This window comes from Xenia sp. Carnegie-2017, unplaced genomic scaffold (genome assembly GCF_021976095.1).
Source record: "Xenia sp. Carnegie-2017 unplaced genomic scaffold, XeniaSp_v1 HiC_scaffold_20, whole genome shotgun sequence".
NCBI lineage: Eukaryota > Metazoa > Cnidaria > Anthozoa > Malacalcyonacea > Xeniidae > Xenia > Xenia sp. Carnegie-2017.
Window position 1 is genome coordinate 584,849 of NW_025813483.1, and position 12,672 is coordinate 597,520.

Here is a 12,672-nt window from a genome sequence, read left to right on the forward strand (position 1 = left end):
AAATTCGCTTCCCCGAAGAAGGCAGCCTTCAGGAGCATGGCGCAGAATATACTCTCTTCTTGTTAGGAAAACCTGCAACAGAAAGGCGTCTCACAGGCGTCGGCTTCATGGTTAGAACCTCCATTGCTTCCAAGTTTGAAAACCTGCCAACTGGCTATTCTGACCGCATCATGTCCATGCGCCTCCCTCTGAAGAACAAAATGTATGCCACGCTCTTCAGTGTGTATGTCCCAACTCTTCAAGCTGTGCCTGCAGAAAAAGACAAGTTCTACTCAGAGCTCCGCAGAGTTCTTTGAAATACCTCCGTAGACGATAAGGTGATAATCCTTGGCGACTTCAACGCCAGAGTGTGACAAGACGCTGTTGCCTGGAAAGGAGTGCTTGGCAGACATGGCGTTGGTATCTGCAACGAAAACGGAGGCTTGCTGCTGGAGACTTGCATGGAGCAGCAACGTGCCGTCACCAACACCATCTTCCAACAAAAGGGCAGTCTGAAAACAACCTGGATGCATCCTCGGTCCAAACACTGGCACCTTATTGACTACGTTCTAGTGCGCCAACGAGACCTCCAAGACGTCTTACACACCAGAGTGATGCCCAGCGCAGAATGTCACACTGACCATCGCCTCGTGCGCTGCAAACTCAAACTTCACTTCAAACCTAAAACAAGAAAGGGAGGGTACCCAAAGAAAATGTTCAAGCTCAGTAGGCTACAATCAGTTGTAGTGAGAGTTGAATTCCATTCGTGCTTGCAGTTCAAGCTTGAAAACAACGGCTGCCCAGAAGATCCCTCACCTGATTCGCTTTGGCTTCATTTGACAGAGCCATATTGTAGACATCAGAAGAAGTCTTGGGGCTCACCACTAAAAAGAACAAAGACTGGTTTGACGAACACAACAAGGAGATCCTGGAATTGCTTGCTAAGAAGAGATCAGCCCACCAGGCTCACCTGGCTCAGCCGTCCTGTCCCGTGAGGAAAGCTGCAAAGCGTTGCACTTGCAGCAACCTCCAGCGCAAGCTTCGAGAGATTAAGAACGAGTGGTGGATCAACCTCGCAGAACGAACTCAGCAATGCGCAGACGCTGGTGACTACAGAGTCTTCTACGAAGCCCTTAAGGCAGTGTACGGCCCTACGCACCACGCCCAGAGTCCTTTGCGCAGTGCGGATGGCGAGGCGCTCCTGTTACATGATAATACATAATCATGTAAATTATACTTATTATTGTTATATATTTAAATATATTATTAGTTAACTAATTAGTAAAATGCCTTACTCATACATGCATGTGTATGTTAACCACAATAACAGGAAAGCTTACGTATAGGACGTGGTCAACCTACTGACCACAAACAACTTACAGGATACATGGTTAATCAACTGACCACAGTTTACGCACAAGCGGTTACTCGTACGTCATTGTGCAATCATATATAAGCCGAAAACCGAACGTTGTAGTTATGTTGGTGCTTAGTATAAGTCCACATGAGAAGAAAGCTCATGTAAAAGAAGACGAACTATTTAAGAAAAGAATCGAAGAATACAGATATATATCCTATCCATCAACGAAAGAGTCACTGAAAGTCTGAAAGCAGTTGTCTAGATAAGTTTGAACATTTACACATTTATGTTATAACGATTATATCAAAATTATTAGTATATTAAATAAATATTTTAAGAATTGACAACAACTTCTCCACAAGGTTTTACTCCTTTTGTTACGAGCAATTGAACCAAAAGCGGCCATTTTATTATTAGTCGGGACGTTCGTAACATTCCTCACAGACAGGGCGTCTATTCTGAGTCGCTGGTCCGAGCACTTCCACGCCCTCTTCAGTGCTGATCGAGTCGTTCAGGACTCAGCAATCCTCCGCATCTCTCAGCTCCCAGTTATAGTGGAATTGGACGAACCACCCTCTATGAAGGAACTCACAGAAGCCATAGAGAAGATTATGAGTGGCAAGGCAGCAGCAGTTGATGGCATCCCACCAGAGATCTGGAAATATGGAGGCCCAGCGTTACACAGAAAGCTCCTCGAACTCCTTGTCTGTTGTTGGGAACAACGAAAGCTTCCAAGAGACCTCCGTAATGCAGTCATCGTTACCTTGTACAAAAACAAGGAGGAAAAGTCAGTCTGCTCCAACTACCGGGGGATCACTCTGCTTTCGGGAACAGAACAAAGGACTCTACACCTGTCGAAGGCCTTCGACACAGTGAGCAGGAAGGGACTTTGGCTCATGATGGAACGCTTCGGATGCCCCCCAAAGTTCCTCAGTATTATCACCGAGCTGCATGAAGACCAAAGCGGCCAAGTCAGGTTGAACAGCACCCTTTCAGAACCCTTCCCTATCGTCAACGGCGTGAAACAGGGTTGTGTCTTGGCTCCGACTCTGTTCAGCATCTTCTTCAGTATGACGCTTAGGCAAGCCACAGAAGACCTTGACGATGACGAAGCTGTCTACATTCGCTATCGCCTTGACGGCAGCCTGTTCAACCTCAGGAGGCTGCAAGCCCTTACAAAGACCCATGAGCAGATGATCCGAGACCTTCTCTTTGCCGACGACGCTGCCCTTGTTGCCCATACCGAAAGAGCCTTGCAGCGCCTCACGTCCTGTTTTGCAGAGGCTGTCCAGCTATTCGGACTTGAGATCAGCTTGAAAAGACGGAAGTCCTCCATCAGCCCGCACCTTGGGTAGAGTACCGCCCTCCTCACATTACCATCGGCGAGACTGAGCTGAAAAGCGTTCACCAGTTCACCTACCTGGGGTGTGTTATCACATCAGATAGGAAGTTCGACAGGGAGGTCGACAACAGACTGGCCAAGGCAAGCAGCGCTTTTTGGCAGACTGTATAACAGATTGTGGAACAACAATTCTTTGAAGAAGGGCACCAAGATCAGCGTGTACAGAGCCGTCGTACTCACCACCTTCTTGTACGGCTCCGAGTCGTGGGTAATCTACCGTCACCACCTACGCCTCCTTGAGCGTTTCCATCACCGCTGTCTCTGCACCATCCTCAACATTCACTGGAGTGACTACGTCACCAATGTTGAGGTCTTCAAACAGGCGGAGATCACCAGCATCGAGGCCATGCTAATGAAGTCGCAGCTACGTTGGGCAGGGCACGTTTCCAGAATGGATGATCAATTCCTGCCCAAAATTGCCTTGTATGGCGAACTTTCCACTGGCCACCGTGACAGAGGGCCCCGAAGAAACGCTACAAAGACTCTCTGAAGAAGTCCCTGCTGCTGACCGTGATGCCTGGCGTCGTACTGTCCACCAGGCTGTCTCCTCCTTTGAGGACTCTCGTACAGAGAACCTGAGGAAGAACCGGGAAGCTTCAGCAGCCGTACCTGACGTGACCTTTGACTGTAGCCGCTGCGACCGAACCTGTTTGTCTCGCATCGGACTTGTCAGCCACGAGCGTGCCTGTAGTCGACGTGGACAGCCCCCTTCATAAAATCTTCGTTTGCGAAGCCAAGCCAAGAGAAGAGAGACAAACGACTTATTCACAATATAAACAAACGATCAACTAAAAACATTACACTTCACACTAAATCACTAGGTTAGCACTATTTTCCACCCAGCAAACCGCCCTTTACTTTGAAATATAATATTTTACACAATATAATATTTTGCACAATCTAATATTTTACACAATATAATATTTTATATAATATTTTACACAATCGTCGAAAAACGACATATTTTACAGCCTGGATTATAAGTTTATAACTTAAGGTGGTTGCATGACAATTTATACTGCAATATTTATCTGTAAATATTTTCATACGTTGATATTAAAAACTGTATTATAAAAATATAAAATTACTCGCCATCTCAAAGCGACCTAGCACCAGTGCATGCATGGTTTCCTTTTAGCTTTTGGTTCTTTCCCATTAGCCGCCATCTTTAATTTATTTCCGATTGTGTAAAATATTATATTTCAAAGTAAAGGGCGGTTAGCTGGGTGGAAAATAGTGCTAACCAAATCACTAATACAATACACAATTCACACCCACATATTACCTGTACACACAATACAATGACGTAAGAAGCAGATAACAAATACGGCTTACCTGACGTTTACTCTGAAGATGACTACCCACTAAGGTTATCGAAACGTCAATCAGCAAATACAAAAACAGTCCTTCTCAGGACTATACCAACCTGGACGATCTACATTTACAAACATGTAACGACGCTCCCGGGTTCAAACCATTTACTTCATATCAATATGTGCAATAATTTAAATTTTATCTAGACATGGCTGTTATCAAGAATTTTTTCCCCATTCATATCTTATTCATAACACAGATGATGACATAAAAACGTTTTACTAAGTATGTCTTTAGAAATTGCGCCTACTTTGAGAGAAAAGCTCACTTCTTCACGTGATAGTACACGTGATTTTTTTCTCGTCCATAATTGTTAAATTTGTTGTAATATAGAGTATTTAAAATATTTGTTTGCGTCAGAAGTTCACAAAATGACAAAACTTTGCATGATAAACTGTCAAGTCCAAACGCTATCACTTTTGAAGTATCTCTGATTACAGAGATGTGAGAAAATTATTCGAAAGTAAAAACTTCGAGGTTAATTATTCTGAAATTCCCTTTTTAAATAAAGACCCCCCCCTAAAAAGTTCATCTCTCCAACTTTTACATGCTTCTCATGCCCCTGATCAAATTATTTGTTTATCTGGATCAAAAGTTTACAAAATGACAAAACTTCATTGACCACGTTTCAAAGTTGGAACACTAACAGTTTTAAAGAAGCTATATTTATCGATTTTCTTAACTTCCTAAGGTATAAATCTTTAATTTTTGAGCTATCCTATTTGTAAACAGCTGGCTGTCCTGTCTTCCTTTATGATTATTTCAGTTAGTTTGCATGTAAGTCAGGATGTTCAATAATTGAAATAAATAATAGTAAACTGTGAAAGGTTTATTGGCATAAAGCTTACAAGTAAAAACTTCTTTGTTTTACTTCAGTCATAGCTAAAATAAAAATTTGCAATTCATATTCTGTTGGGTATGAACAGAATTCAATATTTTACAATTGAAACAGCAGGTGATTAAAATCAAGCATCTAATAAACATTCCAATTTCTTTATTATGAAGCAAAAGCAAAGACATCATGTAGTTGGTTGTGTCGTCTTTAAGGTTTCTTAATTTGCCAAGGTATGTTGATCTTAAATTCTATCTGTATTGGTCTGTTTTGATGTAATCTGTCACAAATGACTTATATCAATAATTTTAGTACTACGCATGTGTTATACGGACAACTTTTGTTAATTTTGATGAAATTTTTAAACAAAAGGTAATTTATTTGGACATTTTACCATTGCAAAGTACCGACCTTTCTCACATTAAAATAAACTACACATTGAAAAAGTTTATTTAAATATTATTTGTATGTAGAAGCTACAAATTGACAAGATGAGTCAAAATAAGGACACGTCAAAAAATGATAGATATGCATATCATTATGTGAAATAATTTTACTTTTGTAACATGGCTTTTATCAAGACGTGTACAAATTTTACTTTTTTCTTTAATTTGTTTCGTCTTATACAAATTACAAATCTTCTGTAAACATATTCTGAATTGTCAACCAAAAACAGTCAACATAATCTTAAAGATCTTTTGTGAATCTTGCTTGTCGCCCAGGCAATATTCCATTGATTATGTCGAATGGATGCATTAACTCAAGCCTGGTGAATAAAGAACTTTATTCTCTTGCAATGTTTATCTCACATATATATTGCTCACTCACTCTGACTATATCTTCAACCCATTCACAACAAAACATCACTCAAAATTTTGCAAAGTCTATTGGTTGACAAAAATTATAATAATTAAGGGGAATTTGTCTCTCTGTCACTAGGACAATCAAATAAAATAACTTATTTCCAACACACTCCCCCTGAACATGTGAAGATAAGATGTATATCTATATGGATTGCTGATCTAGGGAGCGTTTCAAATCTCTTCGTTTTCTTCGTCAGCAATCGATTTGATGATCCCCCGCTGCATTTTCAGCTGCCTTACGCTTTGGCTTGAATGGTTGAGCGTCTGGATTAAGATAAGGTCTCTATTCATGGCTCTGTTGATCACAAGCTAATTCCATTGGGTAAAGCAATTGAGCTGGTCCTTCTAGGTATCTATTTGGCGTTTTCAACATTACCCCACGTATCACTCGATTTCTTCCAGAATATGTCTCTATAATGATCCCAAGAGGCCATTTCTCTCTATTCTTTTCGTTGGATTTGATCAGCACTACGTCTCCAACGTTTACAATGAACTTTTTAGTCCCATGACTCATATTATGCCGTTCTCGCAGTGCAGTAAGGTATTCTTTCGACCATCTTTTCTACAAGGCTTATTTGCAAGATTTCAAATATCTTGCCCTCTTACGTCTGAATCACTTTCAACCCATATATTCTGTTCTGGCAGATGATTGGCTCTCTGGATAAAAAGAGCTCGGGTGTCAACACCGGCAATTGAACATTGTCTTCAACATAACTGAGCGGTCTTCTATTGATTTGCAGTTCAACGTCAAGTATCACTTCACACAGTTCTTCCCACTTCAGATTTGCGCCTCCAATTGCCGTATACATTGCTTGTTTAACAATTCCTACCAGCCGCTCGAACTGTTTTCCCCAACATGGTGCTCGGAACAAGTTAAACTGTCATTTAATATCAAATTTCTCCAAATAACCTTGAAGACGTTCCTCCTTTCGTAAAGTATCAATCCACTTCGCAGTTTTTATGAAGGTGCCCCATTGTCTGAATAGATCTTCAAAGGTCTTCCTTCCGAGCAATGAACCGTTTCAAACTTGGTATGAACGTTGAAGCAGATAGGCCGGCATCATGTCCAAGTACACTGCTCGAGTTAGACTACATGAAAACAACGCCATGTACGCTTTGCAATCCTAGCTTGACTTCTTTTTGTAACGTATTAGTCCCGCAATATCTACGCCAATTACCTCGAACGCTGTTTTGCCACAAGTCCGGTCTTCGGGTAACTTTCCAGGAGGGGGTGTGGGAACTGATGTTGCTCGATATCTTTTGCAACCAAAGCACTCCTTTCTAACTTTCTTTACAAGGCTTCTTAACTTAGGTACCCAATACGTCTCTCTTACAACAGCCATTGTCAACCCAACACTTCCATGTAACATTTCACGATGCAATTTTTCCACCACCCTTTGAGCGAGCAAGGAATATGTGGGAAGGTAGATAGGATAATGACCCACAATTCGGCCACGACATTCTAGAATCCCTTCTGTATTGCGCGTAAGACTAAATTCTTTGTATTGTTGCTCGTACTTGGGTTGTAATTGACCTTGCTTTTGGGCTTGTTTGACAAATTTCATCTTAGTCTCTTCAATCTCGGTAAGGATAAGAGTCCTGTTTTCTTTTCCCCTTGCGTACAATTGTTTACGAACCTGAAGAGCCATGACGACACTCTTACTGCTCGTTTAATTGAGCATTTTCTTAATAACTGTTTCAAAACATCACCACTGTACTGTTTTGTTGTCATTGCGATACTTTTTTGGGAAACTGTCTCGTCTGCCTCTGTTGCAGTAGATGGAGTTGTGGTTATATTACTTGGCCATATGCTCATATCAGATAACTATTCTGGACCGTAGAGCCACGTCTGATTTAATTTTCCACCTCTGCTGGCCAAATTTGCAGGATTTTCGGATGTGGGCACATATTGCCATTTTATTTCAGGATGTTGGTGTATCTTACGGACACGGTTTGAGACAAACTGCTTATACTGGCCACGTCCAAGGATTCAATGCAAGGCGACAGTGCTGTCTTGCCATGCAAAACTTTGCGGCCGTGATAAATGATCCAAAGCGTTCTGCACATTCTCAAGAAGGTTTGCTGCCATGTGGGCTGACACAAGTTCTAGCCGTGGAGCAGTTAGGCCCTCTTTGACAGACGACTTTACCAGAAATTAGAATTTGAGTAGTTCCCAATTCTTGACGAATAACTGAGTACACTGCAGCTCCTACACCTTGTGTGCTAGCATCCCCGAATGCATGCAGTTTTAACGACTTGATTGGTTCTCGGAACCCAGCTATGATCGCGGAACAGTAACTCTTCCAGCAATCCCATCGATACTTCAAAAATGGCTTAGCTGTACATCCCATAAGAGCTTCTCCTTTCAGATATCGCGAAAATTATCTTTCCCTCTAGAATAAGGGTGATGTAATTACCAAAGGGTCACAAATCTTAACCAATCTACTCAGTACTTCTCGTTTCGTTTTTCCTGAATTCTCTGATGGGATCACTATGGAAATCTCGTCACTTTTCTTTTTCTATAACAGTCCCAAAACGTTAGATTCTCTAGTTTTTGTTCCAAGTTGTTGTTTTGCTAAAGTTTCTTTTCATCATCCTTTTCTTTTTCATCCGCTTTAAGCTCATGGGCATTTGAGTTCCACTTATGCAAATTGAACTTGGAGTCGTTGAATACATTGATTGATTTCCTTTTTCTTTCTTTGGCTTCGTCTACTGTTTGTTCCCCACTAAGCAGATCGTCTACATATATAGACTTCTTCAGTTCCTCAACGATATCTGGCATCTTTCTTTTCCAAGTTTCTAGGTGTTGCTCTAACACTCCCCCAAGTAGAAATGGAAGGCAGGTTAGGCCAAAGACGACTCTTGTGAATCTATATGTCAAGGGTTCAGGTTGACTGTCAATCTTCCAGTGGAACCGTAAGGCATCTCTTTCTTGTTCTTTTATCCGGATCTGGAGGAATGCCTTTTCTATATCTCCACAACTCGGGCCTCGGTTACAAATTCAACTACCCCTTTGCTGACTTGTTCCTCGATAGTCTTGGTATACTCACTGGCCATGCCTTCACGGTGTAATCTCTTTACAAGAAAGTTGAGGCGTCGCAAGCTTCCTTCCTTATGGGATGGTAAGAGAGGATGGTTACCTTGCCACAATAGACCAGACTCATATCAACCTTTCGAACTCCTGACCAATTGTTCCTTAAACTCTCCATACACTGAGATCTGATCGTGTTCTGAGTTGTCAGCAAGTCCTAAAACATCCCACCGGCACAACTTCTCATAATCCTTTTGAGTGGTTTGTGTTAGTAGCATATGATTGTGATCACATTCCTTCCCAGGGTACATCTAAAACCATCCCAGCTTGGTCAACTCCGCGATATGTTCGCCATCTTTCACTATTCGGAGATGATTCTTTGTTTTTATTCTGGCATACTCCCCTCCCCCAAGAGCGACATGTACTGGAAACTGAGCCTTCGTGTCACAGTCTTGGATATCAATCCCTTTTAAGTGTGAGTATTTGGAAATCATATGGCTGTATTGTGGTTTTTTTACTGATAAAAGTTCACTTTTTTCCACTTTTATTAAATATACTTCCATACAAAACTCTCTATCGAGTGACTCCACTTTAGTTGCATAGGCTCTAGACATTCTACACTACTACTAAGGAGCACGTCCACTTCTTTAGTTGTTATGTCAACAGGTTTTTAGGCCAAGGACACTTACCAACCTTGCAGAATCAATTAATGCTCTACACATGATCCCATTAACTTTCACTGTCAAGACTGGAAAGACTCCTTCGTTGGTTTTTGTTGCGGTCATCAGTGTCTTCTTCCCCACTGCTCGGTCACAAAAAGAAGTATGATGTCTTCTCTCGCAATGTTGACATGTTATTTTAATGGTACAATCTGCAGCTCTCTGCCCTTCTCCGGTACACTTGAAACAGCGGCGCTTTTTTGCCAATAGTTGTTTTCTTTCTTTGATATCTGTTACCTTTGAGCAGTCAGCTGATTTGTGATCCTTTGCATCGCAATAGACTTATTTACGCTGACCCAATTTGATGTTGAATAGTTTTTTGCGGAACCGGTTTCGATTTTCTTTCTTTTCTCCTTCACATATAGAATTTCTAGGATTTCGCCTACTCCACAAGGTTAAGGCTTCTATTAGCTTAATATAATCCCATTCATCCCAGTTGGGATCTGTGTGAACCAAGTAGCTTCTTATACCAGACAATTTGTCCAATGTCATTGCAACACTTCCATTGATCTGCTCCAGTTCTCCCATAGTTTCTAAAGACTGTACGCAATAGGTGAGTCTTTCACAGAATTAATGCACCTTCTGTACTTTGGCCTCTGGTATATTGGGTAAGTCAAGAATTTCTTTGGTGTAGTATTTGATCAGTTCTGACTCGTTCCCATACTTAGACTGAAGTATACTTTTGCTCGGTTATACCCTTCACTAGTGAAAGGTAGTGCTTCTATGGAATACTTGACATGTTTTCAAGCAACTTTCTCAAATATGAAAATTATATAATTTCGTGCAATGATGCGAAACAGGCAAATTAGAAAAACGTTTTAACTTTTCCTCTAACATGAATTTGATTGATCTGCAAATTCCCTTAAATTGATTGATTGATTTAATTGGTAGAGCTCAGATCAATTTGCAAACACACTTATAGATAAACTACTTGCATTGCTCTTAGCTACACTTATGAAGGTTTTCAATAAGTTTTCAAAACTGCCACAAAAATACCCAAATGCACGAAAATATTTTTCTGCCTTTCTGCTGCCACCTTGGTTGACAAATTTCATTTACAATTGGAAATTTATCAACTCAATCTTCAACTATTTCAGTTGTCCATAAATTGTATTTATAAATAATTATTGCTCATCTTATGATCATTTTATGATCCGTAGATGGAGTCAAAAGAAGAAAGGAATAACTGCTACATGCAGAAAATACTTACAGATGTCGTTAAAAAGAAACTTGTTGATTTATTTATCGAAGAGTGGAACACTCATTACGAAGGATCCCTTGGAGTATGGGAAAATACAAACGTTAGTGGTCAGAAGTTGTTCAATATTGAAAAAACAAAAAAGCCACCTCATGACAAACATATTCTGCCAAATTTTCAAGATGGTGACACCAGTAAGTGGGATTGTACAACACTGTTTGCAGCAATATTGTTTTCCAACTCAATAGGAACAAAAGTTAACACAAAAGTTAGTTCTGCAGTTGATGCACTTCGTATTGTTAGAAACAAATTTATTCATAATAATTTTGGAAGAGTATCTGATACCGAATTTGACAAAATGGTTTGTGATATTGAAAACTCGTTTCAAGATCTAGGATTTTCATTCAATGAAATTAATGAAATAAAAAGTGAAAGAAACACATTTAATTCTTTTCAAGTACTTCCTTGCAAACCAAATCATGGCATTGTTAAACGTACAAAATTACTTAATCAAATCATAGCAGATCTCAATAACTTGCGCAGTACTAACAATAACGAACTGACATATTACTATATTTCTGGTAATCCTGGCAGTGGTAAATCTCAATTAGCCAGACAAATTTGCGACAAAATGTTTAACTCTGTTGACTGGGTAAATAAAACTACATTTGTGATGACACTCGAAGGAAAAGATGCTGACTCTCTCTTAAAAACTTACAATGAACTTTGTCAACGTTTGAACATCCATGAACATTTTATTGAAAATATTTTAAAAAAGGGAGAAAGCAGCGAAGACAGAATCAAACAATTTCATGTCTTGCTGACACAAAAACTGAAATCTTGGAAAATATGGTGGATTGTTGTAGATAACGTGGTTGAACTTCATAAAATTTATCCATTATTACCTCAAGTTGGTGATCATAAATGGAAAATGGACAAATTATAGTAACTGTCCAAAACACAGATGCTATACCACCAGATGGAAATCTAAACAAACACATTTCAATTAGTCATGGTATGAATGATAAAGAATGTCGTCAACTTCTATCTGTCTATACTGATGTTCATAGTCATGATGAAGAGTTTTTAAAGAATTTGTCAGAAAAATTAGATCGTCAACCATTGGTCCTGGCAAGTGCTGCTTACTACGTAGGTAGCGTAAGAAGTGCAAATCTGGAATTCACGTGGGAGCAATATTTCGATAAGTTGAATGAAGGAGAGCGACAGAGCATGGATGCCACATTTCAAAAGATCAATACAGCATATTCTGAAGGTAAATCAACTTTATTGAAAACTGTTGAGTTGGCAGTACAAAAAAGTACTCAAGAATCCATAGTAATGGAAAAAATTTTTGGTCTTTTCTCGATAATATCTTTCGATCCGTTACCACAAGATATTATCATACAATTTATTAAAAGCCTTGATCCACATAAGTCTGCAGAAGATATATGTCTTCAATTAAAGCATTGTTCGTTAATTCTTCAATCGGAAAACAACGACATCCGCCTGCATCGCGTTGTACATGAAGCCATCATAAATTATCAATCTTGGCAGACCTCTTGCAGTAAACAAAAAGAAAATAATTCGACTAAGATGTCTCTACTTGCGTGTCAAGTCGCTTGGGCACTCTATCATTTTAAACACAGAGAAGATCAAATCAAAATAATTCCACATCTAATTAAATTCATAACAAATTCATCATTTCAACATTTCCTAAATAAGTTGATCGATGTAAAGTCATCAAAACAAAAACTTGATGAAACAATCTTTAAAATAGCCATTTACTTTGTAAATGTATTAGAAAAAGTTTGCAAGTATAAACAAGCCATCAATTTACGTAAGGATATAATAACAATTCAAACTAGAGCTTTAGGTGTCAATCATGTTGATGTTTCATATTCGTACGACAAGCTA

At 39.7% G+C, this 12,672-nt stretch overlaps 1 protein-coding gene and 1 long non-coding RNA gene across 2 annotated transcripts; both read left to right on the forward strand.

Moving 5' to 3' along the window:
• Positions 1 to 336: 336 nt before the first annotated feature.
• On the forward strand, positions 337 to 1,689 carry LOC124443239. Its single transcript, XR_006947551.1, has 3 exons — positions 337 to 349; positions 389 to 399; positions 1,457 to 1,689. It is a non-coding gene; the product is annotated as an uncharacterized LOC124443239 (long non-coding RNA).
• A 3,432-nt stretch (positions 1,690 to 5,121) lies between these two features.
• On the forward strand, positions 5,122 to 12,436 carry LOC124443230. Its single transcript, XM_046993764.1, has 2 exons — positions 5,122 to 5,180; positions 10,721 to 12,436. The coding sequence occupies exon 2, from the start codon at positions 10,721 to 10,723 to the stop codon at positions 11,702 to 11,704; it is 984 nt and encodes a 327-aa protein (XP_046849720.1). The 5' UTR covers positions 5,122 to 5,180; the 3' UTR covers positions 11,705 to 12,436.
• The last annotated feature ends 236 nt before the right edge of the window (positions 12,437 to 12,672 follow it).